Raw genomic sequence first — 20,699 nt, 5'->3', positions numbered from 1 at the left:
TAATATTATCATATTATTAATCATGTTACGAACTGAATTTTCTATACATTATTATACATGATGTCAATAATAATAATCATTGTTTAAAAGCAGAGTTGAAATTTCAACATCAAAGGTTGACAGAGATCAAGATCCCATACACTGTAAATCGTGCTGGGTTCCACACAATCGATTTGTGTTAGGACAACATGAAAGAATTACGTTGGCTTATTAGTTTACAAATTTAAGTGGATTGATTACAAAACAATTAAGTTGTCCCAAAACAACTCAAGAATTGTGTTTCAGCTTTTTTAAAATAAGTTGAATAAATTCAGTGGAATAAATTGAAAACCATTAAAAACATGGGGGGGGACATGTTACAACATGTTTTTGTTTTAATTTTATTACAGTGCACATCTTGAAGGCCTGAGAGTGAGTAAATGAAAAGCATTTTATAATCATTTTCACTTGAACTTTCCTTTTGATAATTATAGATATTTATCTAGAGTTATTCAAGTTCTTTTAAAAGCAGCAAAAGGCAAATTAATCTCTACAGTGAATTTTTGGTGCAGGGTTTCTTAGATCAATATTCTTACGCAGCATTTGCGACACAAAATGAATAATAATAATAATAATGCTTAAATACATCTTCGCAGACAACAGCAACTAAATCTGAAAATTACTTTGCTATGACCACCATAGAAATCAACAATTCCATTAAGGTTCCTTTTACAGGCTACAGCAGAATTATTTGACTATCAAATGAAGCAGTCTCTTTATGGAATGAAATAGCTCAAATGTAACGCATAGCCATGAAGGAAAATCAAGCAAGCAGAAAATACAGAAGAAATGTACTTATTAGGTCATAATGATTGCATGCTTTTGTCATTAGCCAACCCTAAAGGTCATAAAAATGTAATTACCTTTTAAACTAATAACTTTTAAAGTGAAAGTGCACCCAAAAATTAAAATTTCTACAGAATCGCAAGTGGACTGCGACTACCGCTTTAAAAAAGCAAGATTAAGTAAACCTTGTATTGTGTGATAAAAATAGAACTGAGCAACACTCTCAGTGAACTACTTAAACTGCAGCCATTTTCTCAAACCATTGCAAGGCCTGATTACTTGAAATATGATGCACAGCGACTACAAAACTCTGTCCTATTATAAGATTTAATCCACTTGTTTTATGCAGAATAGAAATTGTGCACATTTCAAATGAGACGAGTGAAATTTGTCATTTTTGGGTGATCTATCTCTTCTAGAAAACAACTTTGTTCAGTTATGGTGTGCCATGAGCACGTTTGCCACTTGTGTTTTGCAAGCGTGCGCTTTTGGCATGGAGCCGAGAAGCCAGGCTTTTTGCTAAGGCTGGACTATTAAAAATGGCGTTGTTTTGTCCAATAAGCAGCTGGTGAATGTTGCCTGAATGAACCCTCCCCCTCCCAATCCAGATCCCTGAGCTTCATGTTTCATTCCTGTTCTGGGCGAGTCGGAAGCCAAACTGTGACAATAAAAAGGCTGATTTCACATTAACTCTCTCAAATCCTCTTTCACATAGGAGGAGGAAGTGGGAGCCTCCAGATCACAAACCATCACTCGACTCCGGCACTAACAGCAGGTAGTTCCCACAAACAGACATGGATGAGTTCCCCAGTAACCCTCCCGTAGATTTGACCTGCAAATAGGTAAAAACAAATAAATACATAATTTAATATTACGAGAGTGTGAAGCTGACATATTTACTTGTGAACATTTTTTTTGTATATATTATTACTATCAGACAAATGTCGACACACTAAAAACTCCAGTAAGTGGCACCAAGTGCAACTTGAGTGGTTGACTGTAGCAATTATTCAAGTGATTTATTCAAGAAGGCAGATCCATTTATTGAACAAACCTTTATAAATGGATCGACTCAACAACAGATTTATTCACCATTGTGGCTCTGAGATGCACAAATGCTCTGACAATACGGTCTTAAAAGCATACCTCATCACTTTAGTGTAAAACATTTTAATAAAAATAAATACATAAAAATCACCATCACTTTTATAATTTTGCTCAAACTCTGACCTTACTAGAAATGCATTTAAGCTCAAATGGAACATTTAGCACAAGTTTCCTTAATGTAACTTAATTAGACCAATCGCAGCCCTTTCTGTTGAGCTCGTAACGAATCATAGGCATTTAACAACTCGCACAACTCTTCTAAAAATCAAGCAGGATAATATTTATGTTTTTTATTCGCTGTAAATGCTCATGTTGTTCTGTGCATGTCCATTTGTGTTGACTGCAGATTGTTGAGCAGGTAAAATTAAAAAGGTACAGTTCATATATCTGACGGCTTGTAATAAATTACAAGATCATATTACAAATACATATAAAATATATTTTAAAATGATACATTTCAATTCTTGTATTGGGTGAGGGTTAGTACAATATATAAAATCTTATATGGAAAGCATGGTCAATGCACTGTGATGCACCAAGATGTCGAATTGAACCGAATTGATGGCATGATTATCGTAACTGAACTGTGAGACCAGTGTAGGTTCATACCTCTAGTCATTATTATCCTATAATAGATCATCTATCATCTTTTGTCTTACATATAAATATCTTATTTTTTTATAATAATAAATGGCAAATGTTTCCCTATTTGCATTAAATAGACTGGCAGTGAGGTTTTTATGTTCTTCTGTGTCTAATCTCTTCACAGGCGTTGAGTTTTTTGAGCACCCTTAATGTAAAAGTAGCTAAAACTCGCTCATTAAGAGGTGGGAACCGGCGGATATGCGACAACTTTAATAAAAGTAAACACAAAACTAAAGTTTCCATCTGGAGCCCCTCCATGGGACTCGACACTTGCAAACACTCGCTCCATCAGGCTTGCAGCTCCCAGCACCATTCACACTCGTCAGCGCTACCAAGCAGACCAATCACAGCTTGTGCTACGAGTCGTTGCAATGTGTAGTTACATCTTGAGAGGTGGCGTCCACGTCAGCCATGACGAGAGCTATGCCACCGGATGAAGGCTCAGAAGCATAAATTAGCCTTTACTAGTAGTACGAAATTAAATACATGTTCTCTGTTTGTTAATTTATTTATATTATTAGAAACGAACAAACAAAACAGACACTCGCACTATGCTACCGTATCATATCTTAAAATAACATTTAAAAAGCCTTGATTTTTTCATTAAACTAATTCCTTTTTTTTTTGCTTTAATAAACCGATTTACTTTATTATATATTCTAGTTATTCTAGTTGTATCAATTTTATTTATTTAGCATTATTATACCTATTATAACATGATTTTAATAAGCTTCTTTGACCCAGTCAAAGTTTTAGACTCTTAGTACATTTAGTTGTTGTTTACAGTGAGAGGCAAACTTGATAACATAAGTAAAAAAATAAATAAAAATAAAAATAAGACTATTACAATATCATTAATAAACATTGCACACCCCATTAGATAAGCTGTTTTTACTTGATTGCTGAGGTTACTCACCTTAATAGTTGGTTTTCCATGTCGCAAGAGTGAATCTACACACCATAGCAGGCTGAAAGTCTCTCCTTCAGCTGCGGTGGAAACTGTTCTGAGAACTGCTGCCAGTTTTCCTCACCGACCTGATCCTTAAAGCCATGCAGAATCTAGAGAAAAAGTTGACAAATGCCTTTGAAATGGCAAGTACTTGTGCTTCTATGCTGGCAAAACTATAAACTCATCAAAAGCTTAGTTACTGAAGAAAAATATTTGTACCTTGTAAAACATGTCCCTCAAATCGTCTTTTGGAGTAACCCAGGAGGCCACAGCATCACAGAAAAAGATGAAGTCCTGAGTGCAAAAACAATCACATTAAAGCCCAACTGAAACTACTAACACTAACTATTAACACTTTTTAAATAATAATAACCCAAGTAAAACATACACATAAATTTCTCCATTTATCTATTTTATTAGTAGACAAGTGGGCTAAAAAATCTGTATTTATACTTTATTATAATTAAAATGGGTACATTAGAGAACACAGAAAGAAAATACAAATTATACATTCATGTTTATTTTCGCTTTTATTTTTTTAATAGGATACTATGTAAATATAACATTAAAATACTAGATTTACCTTAATTTCAAAATATTTGTGTAGAATTAAAGTTCAGTGTGGCATTTTTGGTTATGGTTGACAACTGTCCAATGCAACTTATGGTGTTTGCCATTTATTAGCTCTCACCTGTACGACTCCTCCAGGATTTACCCCAATCATCACACAAATGCCCCTGAAGGCAGAGTCTTTCTCTTCATTATCCCGGATGTTTCTGAGTGACGTGCACCTAGATTTAAGAAGGGGAGGAACGTTTGTTAGACGGTGAATAAATTCTTATGCATAACTATTACAGATGCACAATATTATCACAATCCTATATGTGAATATCCCATATGTCTGCTTAATTTGGAGAAGCAAAATGCATGTATCAGATTCATATTTGATTTTTTCAAATACATGAATGAGGTCTAAACAGAAAAATAACTAAACTGCTTACACTGTAAAGGGTCAAGTCTAACCTTTATCAAACGAGAACAAAATCTATTTAAAATGTAGTCTTGAGCTATGGTGTAAATGCATTCAGGTCAAACAAATACTTTCTAAACACTGAATCACTTTGGGATTGAGTTTCATTTGTAGTATTAAATCAGACACAGATCTGACGTTTTGCAATCCGACTAATGCGATTTTTACATAATCTTTGAGCGACATGCGTCATGATCTGCACGTGCCTGTTTATAACTAAGTAAAATAAAATAACTCTGAACTGTGAAGGCAGAGTTGGTTTATCTCTTTGCAGTCTGCGGCTGCTCATTAACCCTTGAGCTCACTACACCGGTGGACAGACAAACGTGCACTGCGGTTGTCATAAATCACAAATGATCTATGCTTTCAATTACAAGTGACTTATTCCTGGTTTCAAATGGCAAAATACACATTAGTAGTAGCAGAACAATCTTTTACAGTTCATGAAATACACCACGGTTGTCTGTGAAAAGGGCAAAAATCCTTAAGAATAATCTGACAACGCGCTTACTTCATACAGTGCACACATTGTGTGCATAATTAGACATTTCATGCCATCCGTACCTGTACTTTTAAGCATGTGGGTCAGTTTAGGAACAAGATCTGTTCAAACTGAAAAATCTGATATTGGCTACATTTATAACAATGTGAACAACTATGCAAAAAAATCTGATTGAGAAAAAAAATCTGATTTGAGCACTAAGCTTTTGAGTGTGAACCAAGTGTGCCGCAAGCCTGCGTTTGAGTGAGGGTCTCGGCCGTAAGATCGCCCCCTGGGGGCTGGCTGCAGTACAAGTCATAAAGCCCGCCTCCTCCGTGTTAAAGGGCCATGAAAGCCCCTCGTTTCAGCAGGGTGTTTTCACACCTTTACTTTGGAAAAAGTCAGAAAAGTGGGCGTGTCCAGCTCTGTTTAGGGGGGAGTGTCGGAGGAACTAAAGTGGGATGGTGTGGGAGTGTCTATTTGTGCACGCGCGAGTTTCAGAGTCAAAATACACACCCACAGCGGACAATGTGACTGTGTTTACATGGACATCTGTAGTCGAATAATTTGCCAAATTATTAAAAGTTGGACTTTAACTGCAGTTTGGCTCTTTCATTCAGGGAATTCATTCATGCCTCTCGTGACAAACGAGATATTTGATTCAAGGAACTGCTGCAAGCGTGTATTTTTCATGCAATGTTTGATACCGCACGGCGAATGAGAGAAAAAACTCCGCATTTCCCGGAAACTTAGATGCACACGGCAGGTAGCGTCAGAAAGCCGCGTGTGTTAATCCGGTCACAAAATGCGGTGCTAACATTTCTGCACTCAGTGCAATAGTAACTTAATTCGATACGAACAAACTGAATAAACAAAGAGCACTGGTCGCTCACTTACCAAATCTGTAGAGACAGAACAATCACCAGCAACTAGAGCCGCGTCTTAATGGAGAGAATACTACAAGCAAATCCAGATTTCAGCGTTTGCAGATGAGAACAGCTCTCAGGTAAACAATAATCCTCAGACACGTAAGTTATTGTTGTCGAGCGTCGCGTACACTGTTAATCCACACGTGAGACTGAGCTCTCACAGAGAGAAAATGAAAACGAAACTTAACGGCAGCAAACTATAAAAGCAACACTTCACGCTTGTTTTGCCAACACAACGTGGCGTCTTTGTGGCGTAAACACGGTGACACTAATGAATATTAATGAAGTTCCACAATAGAGCGCGCTGATTGGTTTGAACCAAGCCTTACTCATGCATTAATGTATCACACTGTAAGACGTAATAAGACTCACTCTGGCACAGACGCCCAGTCTGCACGCTGGAATACACGCTATTATCTCATGACCGTGACGCAGCTTCAAAAATTCGTTTCAAACAGGAAGTACGAATTTGCTTGAAATAACGCAAAAACATCCAATTTACACTTTTTAGTGAAATATAGGTGTCCTAATAGTGTTTTTAGCAGTGTGGGACACATATACGACTGTCAACAGCTCAAAAAATGTGTTTTGGTGTTTCGTGACCCTTTAATGAAGGAGACTTGAGCCCAAATAAAAAAAAATATTACACTTGCAATAAAATGTCCCGAAAGATAGTTCTGGTCGATTAAGGCACTGGTTATTGTGCTGAAATAGGTGCAGATCTTCATTTTTGTAAACAGTTTGTTTTTAGCAGTAATTTAATGCTGGGCGTGTCATCGTGATTGACAGCTGTGATTGACAGTTTCTCAAAGCGCGGCGTCTGCGCTTCGGCAGGAGACTGAAGTAGACTGAAATGTTATTATTCGATTTCTGTGTTATTTTACCATGACAAAATGAGTTCAGCAGTAAACTATAGTTTCTGACATACATGATCCTGGTGGAACACTGTTTATTCGCTAAGTTCAGGGCTTTTTTCGGGCTTTATTAGTTTGCTGATACACGCCTAGCCACCCAGATAGCAAAACACAGTTCCGGCTAGATTCTCGCCTGCCGGAGACTTATCTCTTAGAGCGCAGACTGACTAACGTTACCTCTGCTGGACCTACTCCGGATGCCTGGACTCACTACCCAATTCCAGCCCGAGTCAATCGAGCCAGATGCGGCGGCCGAGCGAGCCGGTGCTGCCGCATGCGAGCCGGAATCAGCCCGCGACGCCGCGAGTAAGTTATGCGCTGCGGCCTGGAGCTGGCGCGATTGAATATATAAAACCCTCATATTTGTTAACGTTATTACATCCATTTGTGTTGATGTGACAGCAAACACATGCTGAGAAGTTCGGGGGGCGTGGTTGATTTTACATAAAGCGTTTGATTGGAAGCTCGACTCGGCTCATTATCGCGGCTCCTCCTCTGGCTCCATCAGACAGTCCTTCTGCGCATGTCAAGGCTCCAATTTCAGCAGTCTTTTGCGTCAGTTTGTGCCCGTCAAGCAGGCGTTTTGCCCTCAAGGCGTTCAATGGGAAAAAGGGCTGTCGCGTCGTCCATATTTTTTACAGTCATTGGTGTGAACGTAGACGTTACTGCAGGTTCATAATCAACATCTTATTGGCATACCCCTTATTGGCAGACCAATGCAGATTTTTACATTAAAGAGATAGAAATCCTAAAATTTCTTTCCCCTCACCTTTTCCTAACAGTGAGTTTATGTTTAACAAAGAAAATATTCTGAATAAAAGCTGGAACTATTGACTTTTCTAGTACATGTTATTCCTACTATGGATGTTAAAAATGACAGGTTTTAATGTTTTCAAATTATTGTTTTAAAATGTTCAACAGAAGGAAGAAAACTCAAAGGTTTAAAACCACTTATGAGTAAAATGCACTCGCTATTTAATTGAGTAAACTATCCCTTTAAGTAATTATTGGCAAATGTATTGAACATTTGGATATTGTGCATCCCTATAAAACCATAGCATCTTACCAAGGGCGAATGAACTGTGGCAACATAGGGGCAACTTCCTGTGGACACACGTATCCCAGTCGACCAATCGTAATGGCTGTTTGACAAACAAAGAGGACATTAATGCGTCTAAATCATTTAAGATTTACATTTAGCTACAGTCAAAAACAGAAAAATCAGAACAACAATTTCCACACAGTAGATTCAGGATTCGAATGTCTGTGTTAGTGTTCATCATAGTATGATTTTACTGAAGAGATGAAGTGCATCTGCATCACATTACCGGTGTTCTCCAGCAGAGTTTTGGGTGTGTTGGGTCTGTTGATGATCTCCACAAGGTTATTGAGAACCAGGGCCACAAACGGTTGCATCTCCGTACCTGGGAAATAGTACTCGATTAAAATTAAAAGAAAACCCTATAAAGACAAGCAATAAGTAAATAAAAAAGAGCCTCAAAAGAAGAATAAATAAAAAATAAAAAAACTTTAATATGCAAATTATTTTAAATGAATTAACTACATTTGTAATTAACACAGAATTTAAGCATTTAATAAAATGCACTCCAATAAATAAATTACAAATAAAAAAAGACAGCCTGCATTTATAATTCTAAAAAAACATCTTATTTTAACCAAACTTTTAAATAGTAAAATAATTTTGTTTAATTTAATATACATCACACTTAATTTAATGTAAAACATTCACACTTAAAGCAATCGTCCAAAAACTGTACTAAAAATGAAAATCTCTATGCAAATAGTAAAACAGGTTTAAATACTAAAATGCACAAATCAAAAAATACTTTGTAATAACAACAACAAACTAAATTCTTTTAAATACGAGACCATCTAAAAAGAGGGGGGTGGTGAAAAGAATACATTTTCAAATAACCATTACACAAACACAAAATAATCCAAATACTATACTGGATATCATCACAACAAAATAATATATTCAAAAACTAAAACAAAAGGTTTAAATAATAAAATAAATACATAAATTAAAGACAAATTATTAATGAGGATGATTAATTAATGATAAAATTAATTAATTAATCTCTATGCAAATAGTAAAACAAAAGGTTAAAAATACTAAAATAAACAGAAATAAAAAAATGCTAAAATAATCATTTATAATGATAATTATAATAAAATTAATAATAACAATAATAATAATAATAATAATAGCATGAACTTTATAAATAAATTAACTTAAATAAAAAAATTTAAAAAAAAAAAAAAAAAAAAAAAGAATGGAGGGTTTGGGTGAAACAAATACTAAAACAAACATTACTCAAACAAAATCATCCCAATACTATACTGAATATAATAACTAACCAAATTAATCTTTATACAAATAGTAAAACAAAAGGTTCAAATGATAATAAATACATAAATTAAATAATTAATATGTATTATTGATAAAAAACAACATTAGCAATAATAATAATAATAACAACAACAACAACAATAGAAAGCATGCATATTAAAAATGAATCAAACTAAAATGCAAAAATACAAGACAATATGTAAAAAGAGGGGGAAATAAAACCAATACTAAAACAATAACCATTAGTGAATCACAAAACCAACTTAAAATATTTAACAAAAAAAAGTTATAAAAATAAATAAATAACAACTGCCAACTACTACAATAATGGTAAAACAAATAAATAAACCAATATACTAAAACAAATTGTACATGCATTAAAACACTAAATGACATGTAAAATACACAAGAATAAATAGAAAATACACCAAAAATGACATTCCTGCATTCATCTTTTCAAATCAGTCAACCCAAGTGCCACAGTTAATATGTGAGAGCAGGAGTAAGTGTGAGTAAACGCTCACCCATCTGCATGGTGATTTCCCCGATGGCCCACGTGGCATTGTTGCACACGGAAATGAACTCAGGGTTGAGATTGAGGCCCAGCACAGGCATGAACTCAGCTGGAGAAGACAAACGGACACCAATGACAAACTGACCAGCACGACACACACAAACAAGCAACAGCTAGAATGAGAAACGTGGCTCTCCATCTGTCAGGCGTCACCCAGTATGACAAATAAAACACTGAACTCACCAACGCAGGGCTTGACATGAAGGAAACAGGCTTTAGTCAGGTCTCCCAGCAGAGCAAATGAACTCTGACGCACCTCCGGCATTGTGTCCTTTAATAACACCAGAACACAATATTTAGGCTTTTTTTTTTAACACAATTAAATGACACATATGTTCCCCTTTTAACAGATCAATAAATGCATTTGAGAATTAGAATTTTTGATTGTTAATTTTTTTAAGTATTTAACAGATTAAATATTATAGCAATATTTAAGCATTATTATTGATTTACTATTATAAATTATAATTAACTCCAATTAACATGAATATTTAATACTCTTTTTCAGTCATTTTTATTGTTGTTCAATTTAACATACATTTAAACTAAGAAATAACGAAAAGCAATGATTAAAACAAATTACTTTAATAAAAACACTTGGTTACAAATAACAAATCAAAGTAAATCAACAACAATACATTAATAAAGATTTAAACATTTAAAATAAATTATAAAAAATTTAAGTAAAAATATTTCTAAAATACAGGAGTTTCTATTTTATGTTAATTCAAAAATGAACTATTTTTGTGTTTAAAATTCTTTTTATTAAAGTATTTAACATGTTAAATATTACAGCAATTTAAGCATTATTATTGATTTGTTACTGTTATTAATACTAATTATTTACAAGCATTATTAAATACCGCTTTATGTAATTATTGCTGTAAAATGTTTAAATCTAGTTTTAAACTGAGAAAGCAAAAGTAATGATTAAAATTAAACAAGTTCCAACATTTTATCATTAATAAAAACATTTAAAATAAATTCTAAAATTGCAAGTGAAATATTTCTAATACAGTAGAATTTTTAATTTGTTAATTAAAAAATAACTTTGTTTAAAAGTCTTTAAGTATTTAACAGGTTAAACCTTACATCAATTTAAGCTGTATTATTGACTATTATGAAACTTATTACAATTAATTCCAATAAGTCATAATAAATACTCCTCATGCAATTTTTATTGTGAAAGTTTTAAATATACATTCAAACAAACAAAAACATGCTTAACAAATCACAGAAACTCCATTTTATTAATAAAAACAAACATTTAAAATAAATTATAAAATTGCAAGTAAGTTTTTAAAATATAGTAGGATTTAGTTGAACTATTAAAAATCAAACTACTTTGTTTAAAAGTCTTTAAAGTATTTTACAAATTAAATATTACAGCAACTTAAGCATTTGTTGGTTTATTATAATGAAATCATTATTAATACTAATTAATCCAAATAAGTATTGAATTCTCCTCTTTATGTAACTTTTATTGTTAGAAAATTAAATATACATTTAAACTAAAAAGAGAACGCAAAAGTAATGATTAAAATTTAACAAATGACTGAAATTGCAACATTTTATTAAAAACATTTAAAATAAACTATAAAATTGCAAGTAAAATATTTCTACAATGCAGTACAATTTTTAATTGATGTTAATTTAAAATTGAACAATTTTTGTTGGTTTAAAAGTCTTCATTAAAAGTAACATGTTAAATATTACGGCAATTTAAGCATTATTATTAATGGAGTATTATGAAACATTTTAATTTATTCCAGTTGGTATAAACATTAAATACTCGTTTATTTTGTTCGTTATTTTTATTGTTACATTTTTAATATACACTTAAACTAAAGAAAAAATGCAAAAGTAATGCTTGAAATTAAATGCTAGTCATTAATAAAGCTCACTTAAATACTAACCATACAAAATAATTCGAAGTAGAAAAAAAAACAAACAGAAATTACTACAATTTATTTTTAATAAAAACAACAATAAAGATAATAATGAAATTAAAAAAAACTTGTATTTATTAGTACTCCAATTTATAATAATAGGAGCAGTAGTTTTCCTGAAATAAACACACAATGAGCTTCTGAAACTATACCTGCATGCACTGGAAGAGCAGGGTCATGATGTTACTGCGAGTGACCAGCTGCTCCACATTTGCTCCGAGTCCTTCAGCCAAGCCGCTGAGCAGATCCAGAGCCACAATCATGAAGTCTTTATCAGGGGCCTCGTACTGCTCCGGCTGCTGGTTATACATCTGTAACGAGAGCATGACAACACCTGAGGAATCAGCCAAACACACTTCATTCCCAAACAAGCACAGATGTGGACTGACCATGGCTTGAGCGAGGTTCTTCTGGACCAGAGTGACACAGCGCTGATAAACCGGCTCACAGTAGGGCAGAAAGCCACTCTGCAGAGCTGTAGCCACTGAAGACAGGCACTAAAACAACAAGTTCACAGCCTTAAAGTGATAGTTCATACAAAAAAGAAATTACAGACACACTTTGATGTTCCGTTGTTGAATTAAGCTACATTCCATCTACATGCCAACAAATTCTAATTAGATTATAAGTAGACTGTTGGGTTAGGGTTAGTGCAAGTTGACATGTACTTGCTAAGTTTCTTTTAGTCAGTTAAATGTGTTGAAGGAGCATAGCAACAGATATTAAGCGGCAGTCTACTAATACTCAAATGCACCATCAATATAAAGTGCTACTGAAATTATTAATAATGTTCAATTACATTATTGAACATAACATGCATTACTTCCTTCAATAGAACATTAAAGATGGTTTAGCTGAAATAGTGGCCAATGGTATTTCAAAAAATGCAAAGTCTATGGCAGCAGGCACTTTAAAGGCACAGTATGTAATTCTCACCACTAGAGGGTGTGTATTCACAACAAACAAAAGTGTTGTTTGACAGTATTGCTACTAAGTGACTGAGTGTGAAATTGTGTTCTACTGCATTCTATGAGACTCATTCAACATGCATGTGCTAAAGAAATCAAAAGTTATTATAGTATGAAGCAGAATGAGGGGCTATTCACAGTGTTTTTTTGTGCTGGCAAGTTCATAATTTCCAATGGAGACATGCAGCATGTGTGCAAAAATAGGTAGCGGCATGCACACGATTGCACTTCCATTTTATAGAAGAACCTACAGCACAACGAGTTAAACATCTCAACTTTTCAGATTGCCACAAGTGCACCACGAACCATGATAAGAACCAACTAATCAGCTTTCCACTTTGTGTGACACATTTCTGTAATAACGGTTGACTAATAATCTCAGACAACTGCAGAGCATACAATTACTGCAGTGCTTTTTAATTTGCTCTATAAATAAAACTTGTATCAGAGCTGCAGCAAGGATTTGTCAGTGTTGGACCCTTAAAGAGCATGGCCAATGGTTGCTTCTTTGCGACAGAGAACACTGGAACACAAGCTCAGAATTCCATTAAAATTGGTTAAGAAAACATAATGCCTCATCTTTTCCACACAATTTTTGATATGATTTGTGAACGGCCCCTAAAGCTGAAAGCTGTCGAAGCGAAAGGAGAGCGTTGAAGCAATTACGGATGAAAGAGTAATCATGTGGATAAGCTGCATTGGTTTATCAGACTAAACACATTTTAGGGTTAAGTCATAATGCTGCTCTGTGCAGTCTAATAAAACATGCAACATATTAAAAGTATCTACAGCATTGGTCTCAAACTCAATTCCTGGAGAGCTGCAGCTCTGCACACTTTTGGTCCAACTCTAATCAAACACAGCTGATCCAAATAATCAAGGTGTTCAAGACTACCAGAGACTATTAAGCAGGTGTGAGTTGGAGGTGGTTGGAGAAACAATGCAGAGCTGCAGCCCTCCAGGAATTGAGTTTGAGACCACTGAGCTATAGTGTTTCTCTGTTTTCTATAAACCCAACACAGAAGTTAAAGTTGTGACATCATTAGGATGTCACTAGTTAAGGTAGCTTATTTCTTAAGAGTTGAGAATTCTTCAAAACACTGAGATTATACAAGTGCATGTCAGCAAAATATATAATATTGTTTTGGTGATTTTTGGATATTTTAATGTAAAACTTACATAATGTGCCTTTAAAGATTACTAAAGACCAACACAACTATTTTACCTCCAACAAAGGGAACAGATCCTTGTCTTCATCTTTCAGCTCATTCCATTTCTGAATGAGAGGCGGCATGAGCTTTTGGATGTATTCCTGTTAAACAAGAATCACAATAAGTGTTTTTCAGAATTGTAAACTGCCCATTAACATATGATAAAAGTGCAGTGATCATACTGGCTGGTTCAGATGGTGTCCGACAGAGTCTGCGAGGGTGCCAATAGCATCATATAGGATGAGCAGGTTTTTGTGCTGATATTTGCTGAACGCAAACACCAGTGTGTCCAGAATGTAGCTCAGGTATGGAACCAGCTCAGTACAGGCCTCTTCCTCCAGAGTCGCAAATGCACTGATGAAAAAAGAAAAAATGATCAGTATTGGTCTAATGTGTTAGGATTTCTTTAGAAACATCTAAAACAGGGGAGGTTTGTCGGTTTAAAAAGTTTATGGTGTTTATGCACATTTTAAATTACAGGGTTAAGAGACTAACCAATGAATCTGTATTATTTTCTATACTTCTAAATACAGAAACTACTTTTGGTTTCAGTTAATAATTGACAAATTAATATTTAAATTATCTATTTCACAAGTTTAACGCCATGAATTGTAAGTCAATTAACACATTTACTTTCATTTAAACAACATTGATGACTTTATTTAAAAAAAAAAACTTTGTTCTATTTGAAGGTCATAAAAAAGACCAATAATAAAATACAGTTTTATTTAATAGTTAGTCAGGAAATAACATGGAAAAAAACATGTGCCAATGTTCATTGTTGGTTTAAGGCATTTATTTTTAATTTAGTCATTTCTAAAGTTTTATTAAATTGATACTTACCTAAATGTATCTGTTTAATTTGAATTATTTTGAAATGTATGCAATTAAAATACATTTTTACTGTATTTTACAATTAATAATCAATTAAGTTAACATCACTAATTGATTTTATCACAAATGCATCAGCTTAATCAGTTTTAGATCAAAATCAGATTATTTTGGACCCATTTTAGATGTTTAAGTCGATGTTGATGTCCCACCACTCCTTCCAACAGATTATAATATAAAACAGGGGTCACCAATCCTGGTCCTGGAGGGCCGGTGTCCCTGCAGGGTTTAGCTCCAACTTGCTTCAACACACCTGCCTGGATGTTTCAAGTATACCAAGTAAGACCTTGATTAGCTTGTTCAGGTGTGTTTGATTAGGGTTTGAGTTCAAATCTGCAGGACACCGGCCCTCCAGGAACAAGTTTGGTGACGACTGATATAAAATGAAACCTTTTAAGGATAGTTTATGGTTTTAGAATTCAGACATGGTTAAATCAGTCATCAATATCAATGAACAGGTCAAACACACCTGCAGGCAGCCTCTTGAACCTTCTTGTTGCTGTCCAGGATGCGTTTGAGCAGCTCAGTCATGAGGGGCTTGAGGTAGGAGTCTGCCGGCTGACTGACCACCCAGTGTGCGTAGCGGCTCAGAGTCCAGCAGGCGATGGAACGAACCAGTGCCTTCTTATCACAGAGACACTGGACCAGGTGAGGAATCAGCTCCGGCAAGTACAAAACCATATCCTGCATACAGCCTGAAGATAAAAGGAGCAACCATTTCAGATACACTTTTTTAATGACTATTTAAATGGACTTGCATCCTAAGTGAATACATTTAATTTTTCACATTAAATATTATAACATTTAATATATCAAATAGATATTTTATACTTTTAATTGAAGCATTTTATTTAAATATCCATTGTAGAATCCAATATTATAAATCACAACACATTTCAATACTGACAAGAAATGTTTGACTTACAAATAAGAATATAAGGTTGATTCTGAAGAATTGTTTAACCTTGTTTAACTAGGGTTGTTTAATATAGCCATATTTCCATGTATATTTTATGGTGTCATTTCATCATCTTCACAACTAAATAAGCACCGCATTTAGCAAAATTTTTGGATCTTTTTAACAATAGTTTTAAATGGTGACTTAAAGATGCATTCTCGATTATCTTTCCCCATAACTGCTGTACTAAAAGCTAATGATATTTCAAAGAGTCATTTCTGTGCACTTCTCTCCAAACCTATAGTCTTATCAGCGGTCTCATCTTATCCATGGTCTCAAATACCTTCAGCAATGGCTCCCAGCACCAGGATGCCTGACTCTTTCACCACCCAGTCAGGGTGGAACAGCAGTTCCTTCAGCACTGGAAGCAGGTGAGGAAGCAGCTCATCCCGAAACACGTTTGCCAAGACATCAAGAGCAGCTGCTGAACACTTCCCTTCAGAGCAAAAAACACATCTCAGATCAAATCAGATCTTCAGTTACCTTGAGAATCATTTTAACTTTGTTTTGTGGATCAGGCAGTATGAATACTTGAACATCACTGACATTCATGATACAGTTTGTAATCATCTCCACAACAGACACTGATTTTTCTGGGCAAAGATTATTTGCTTTATTACAGTAGTAATGCACTGATTTAGATTTTATGGCAGATTTTTTTTACATTCAAATTGACCCATTTAGATTTTTTCTCTTTTATTTTATACTTCTAAAATATTTTTTTCAATACTGAATTACACTAATATTTTAAAAGGAGTAAAAAAAAAAACAATTTAACTTCAGCTTTGTAAAATGTTGCTCCATAAAACTCGTAGACAGTCTGAATAACACAGATGATCTTTAAAGAAAAAAACGCATACTTTAAGTAGACAACAATTTAAGCAGATCAGAAAATATTTTTAATAAGAAAAAAATGGACTTGCTCAATAGTATTACAACTTTAATGAAAGGTTTTAATCCACTTGTTTCAAATGCTAATTACTATAGTGCACTCTATATCTATAATGAAGCATAGATAATCACTTTTGCTTTAGATAAAGATTTGCACAAATGAAATGTACAAATATCCTGTTACTTTTGGCCCCAAACTTCGAAAAGCTAAAACTCCAACCGATAGTCTAAACGACCCACAAAAGTCTGATCTGTACAATCTTTTTAAGAAAGTTCGAAATGAACAAAAGGTCAATATTTGTTAATGCAGAATATTTTCTGTTTTGCTCTGGGTGCTTGGCCAATCCCTTGCAGCATCTGATTTGCATCTTTGGCTTCTCTAAACCCTGTCCATTAAAACACTTTGTACTACAAAATCACTACAGTGCAGTTTGTATGCAAGTCTGGGAAAAAAATTACAAAATTGAAGCACAAAAAAACAAAAAAATTCTGATTCCAATTTAGGCTACTCAATCAATAAATTGCTACATTACAAAATGGGCAACATTTTTCAAGCAGCAAGTAGTTAGTTTGTCATGGAAAAGCACTCACGTAGATTCCAGTCGGACAGACTGTCATCATCATCGTCGTCATCATCTTCACTGTCCTCTCCTTCCTCCCCCTCATCACCCTCGTGCCGAAGAGTGACCGTACGAGACTTGTGAAAGCGTGGCTTTATGTCCTGCTCATTGTCAGGCACGGCCTCGTCTTCCTCCACATCACCCTAATGGGAAGTAACAGATCAGTGTGATGAAACACGGCTGGGTCAATCGACACTGTAACAACTTAATTAAAGAGCTCAGGTCAGACAGTATGAATACTTGAAAATCACGGAGAACGTCAAGAGAAATTTTATCATCACACCTGAGGCCAAACTGCTTCTAGGAGTTACTATTATCTCCAACAACTAACCTTTAGCAAAATGATGTCAATCTCAGAGTACTTCATGCCGTTGACCAGAACAGGAACCAGTCTAGGAGAGAAGATGAGGTCATACTAAACTTCAGAATATTGCAGATGGATGTGATATTCATTTTATACTCTAAAGACTGATAATAAGTGCATCTCTGACAATAGGGTAAAAATGTGCTAATCAGTTAGCACTCTTTCAGTGTTCATATCTAGCCTTTTAAAATGTGCTGAATGGCTAAATGTTTAAAGAATTTTAGTGAAGCTTTCATGATTCAAACCAAAAACAAAAAAACTAAGAAAATGTCAACAAGTTTTTCTTCATTTTAACAGTCTAATGAAAATCGATTGTAATAATACTAAAACTAATAAAAACAATGCATTACTGAAACTATCATAATAAAACATCCACAGAAGTGTCAACTAATCTGGATTATTATATTTTGATAATATGTATTATATTTTCAGGCAAATAAACAGTCACACAAAAAGACTAGCCAAAGAAATTTGAAAAAAGGTGAATAATTATTCTTAAAAAATATATATATATAAATATTAAAAAAAAAATCATACTAGTCCTTACACAAACTCAGTGTTGAGCAAAGTTTTATGGCTATCGGAGAAAAAAAAATGCATATACTTTCAGTTCTCGTATATGCAAACTGGTCACTTACTGTGCAAGGTGTCCAGACAGGACGTCTTTACAAATGGGCTGTTCAGCCAGTGTAAGCCAGAACTCACAGGCCTCCAGAGACACGTTCTCATCTGGATCCTGTGTGCGCTGCAGCATGTACTGTACAAACAGTCAATATTGTACATATTACAAGGCTGCACATCAAAATCACAAAACGGACTACTGTTTGTAAATTTTACACTTTAAGAGACTACCTAAATATTTAGTTATTACTACCTAAATATGGCACAGTTATAACTACTAAATATTACTACCTAAATATGGCACAGGGTTCATTAAAATTAAAATAAATTAAGCTTCCTGAGTTTCATGATAACTATGATTGGTCTTTTGACTACTGAAAGTTTACCAGTAAAATAGAGTTCAGAAAAATTGAGTAAAAAATGAAAATTAATGGAGTAAAAATATAAGACTAAATGAATCATTTTTTTTTTAAGTACAGATTTTAAAGGGAAACATCTAGACAGTAAGTTTGCTTCTTACCTCAACGATGCTGCGCATGTGAGGAAGGAGTCGATCTACTCGCACCTCCAGCAGCATGACCAGAGCCCGGCACACGTTCTTCCGCACCTCCGAGTCCTCATCTGATGAAAGCGCAAACAGACTCTGCAAACACATGCACACACAGAAATTAAATTAAAACACTGCACACAATCATTAGGGATATCCAATTAATAGACTTTTCTTGACGTTTTACATGAAGTTGTGGTTTGTTTGTTTGTTTTTTGTTTTGTTTGTTTTTTTAAATCAATACACAAAAGTTACTTCATAATTCCTTTACATTTTTTGCTGTTTCTGCTGAGAATTTAGTCAAATTAAAAGCTTAATTAATGTTTGTTAACATGCTTATTTAGATGTTACATGGGCAGTTGCTTCTCTTGAGCAATAAAAAAAAACTATACATTTCATCTAAAAGTAACTAAAATAAATTCCATTTGTTTAAGTAGATGGTAATTATCAGATTGTATAATTTATGAATTTCACAGAATGATGCACAAATAAAGATTCTCCTCAGTAGAAAAAAAACATTGCTCACTTTTGCTCATCTATAATTTGAAATTTCAAAGAATTTTACAGTTGTTTAATTTATAAATAAAGCAGTAATAGCATGGTAACATCCAAAATACTTTATTTGATCAATTAATGATAAGTTGACAATATAAAATTTTTATAGGTATATAAAATACAATAATGACTTAATAACAAAGATTTTTCTGATAAAATCAATTAACAATTATTGTGACATTTGCACTTCATTACATTAAGCGGGGGTTGCTTTAGTAAAACTTTAAGAATGGATATTATTAAATCCATTGCACATGGATCAGTACCTCAATAAAAGTGTCAATGTTGTCCATGAGGGCTTGTGCTCTACTAATGATGAACTGGTTCACACAGGCAACAGCATGAGACCTACAAAACCACAAGAACAACCATTAGATCCTCATTGTATAAAGCGTTTTGTTCCAAGAGAGATGAAGAATCCTCTAAACAAACCTGATCTTGGGGCTGCAGTGTTTGAAGAACTGCAGGAACTTGGGGATCATGATGTTTAGAGGTCGGTTCAGAGCATCACTGTCCAGTAGCTCAGAAGAGTCCTCGCAAATCTTCTGAAGAGCTCCAAATGAGCCCTGGATATTAACAAAGAAAAAAAAAATTTAAATCTCACTATATTTCTGTATTTTAGGGTGTGAGATGCAACAGCACATCTGAAGTGTGGCAGAGGTGACAATATATAGAAATGTCAAATGGACAGTATTTCCTAAATAGCTGTTTTGCAACGGTCATACAGCACAATTCTGCTTATATAGTTAAAGGAAAAAAACATGTTGAATGAAATTGAACAGGACACACTTGATAATTTAAAGGATGTGCAATTAGCAAACGCTATTGAGCAAAGCTGTAATCAAACACCTGTAAACAACTCCCAAAATTTACGTATTGTTGCATTATAAACAAAAGTTAACTGTTTTCATTAATTCAGGATGACTAATAAACACTTGACTGCAGTTATGAAGTGAGTTTGAAGTAAAAACATTTTAAAGCATCACGCAGAGAAAGACAAATTAGTGCCTGAGAGCTCAACTCGTTTCACTTTTGTGGCTTATTGCAAAAAAAATAAATAAATTCTCACTAAAGATAAGACTTGATCTATGTCAAACATCTTAAATAAACTATAGCCTAATAACACTCTAGTGTTGATATTAAACGAATAAATGTTTTTATATATACAAACACTGAAAAAAACTGCTATGTTTAATATTACCATGCAACTGAAAGGGAGGTCGGTTCTGTTTTAATGCACCCATAATCCTGAAATTAAGCTGATGATATATCAATTGGACTTGTATTAAACCTAAA

The 20,699-nt window shown here is 34.1% G+C and overlaps 1 protein-coding gene and 1 non-coding gene across 3 annotated transcripts in view; both read right to left on the bottom strand.

The window, feature by feature from the left end:
• Positions 1-1,136: 1,136 nt before the first annotated feature.
• tnpo2a (transportin 2a) overlaps positions 1,137-20,699 on the bottom strand; it is a 28,650-nt gene continuing 9,087 nt past the window's right edge. Inside the window, 20 exon segments of one of the 2 annotated variants that reach the window (NM_001004003.2) lie at positions 1,137-1,657; positions 3,494-3,636; positions 3,746-3,820; positions 4,218-4,317; positions 7,947-8,022; positions 8,209-8,304; positions 9,779-9,877; positions 10,012-10,099; positions 11,930-12,088; positions 12,167-12,274; positions 13,971-14,057; positions 14,139-14,310; positions 15,317-15,542; positions 16,089-16,241; positions 17,288-17,459; positions 17,648-17,708; positions 18,319-18,437; positions 18,822-18,944; positions 19,670-19,751; positions 19,836-19,969. In NM_001004003.2, coding sequence (NP_001004003.1) covers positions 3,529-3,636; positions 3,746-3,820; positions 4,218-4,317; positions 7,947-8,022; positions 8,209-8,304; positions 9,779-9,877; positions 10,012-10,099; positions 11,930-12,088; positions 12,167-12,274; positions 13,971-14,057; positions 14,139-14,310; positions 15,317-15,542; positions 16,089-16,241; positions 17,288-17,459; positions 17,648-17,708; positions 18,319-18,437; positions 18,822-18,944; positions 19,670-19,751; positions 19,836-19,969 — 2,238 coding nt within the window. In that variant the 3' untranslated portion in view covers positions 1,137-1,657; positions 3,494-3,528. 2 annotated transcript variants of the gene reach the window in all.
• Positions 17,535-17,603, bottom strand: LOC137490812 (small nucleolar RNA SNORD41). The gene has a single exon (XR_015481568.1). It is a non-coding gene; the product is annotated as a small nucleolar RNA SNORD41 (small nucleolar RNA).

Source organism: Danio rerio, chromosome 3, assembly GCF_052040795.2.
Source record: "Danio rerio strain M-AB ecotype USA chromosome 3, GRCz13ab, whole genome shotgun sequence".
Classification (NCBI taxonomy): domain Eukaryota; kingdom Metazoa; phylum Chordata; class Actinopteri; order Cypriniformes; family Danionidae; genus Danio; species Danio rerio.
The sequence above is the reverse complement of the archived record's forward strand: the minus strand, read 5'-3'. Positions and strand labels throughout refer to the sequence as shown.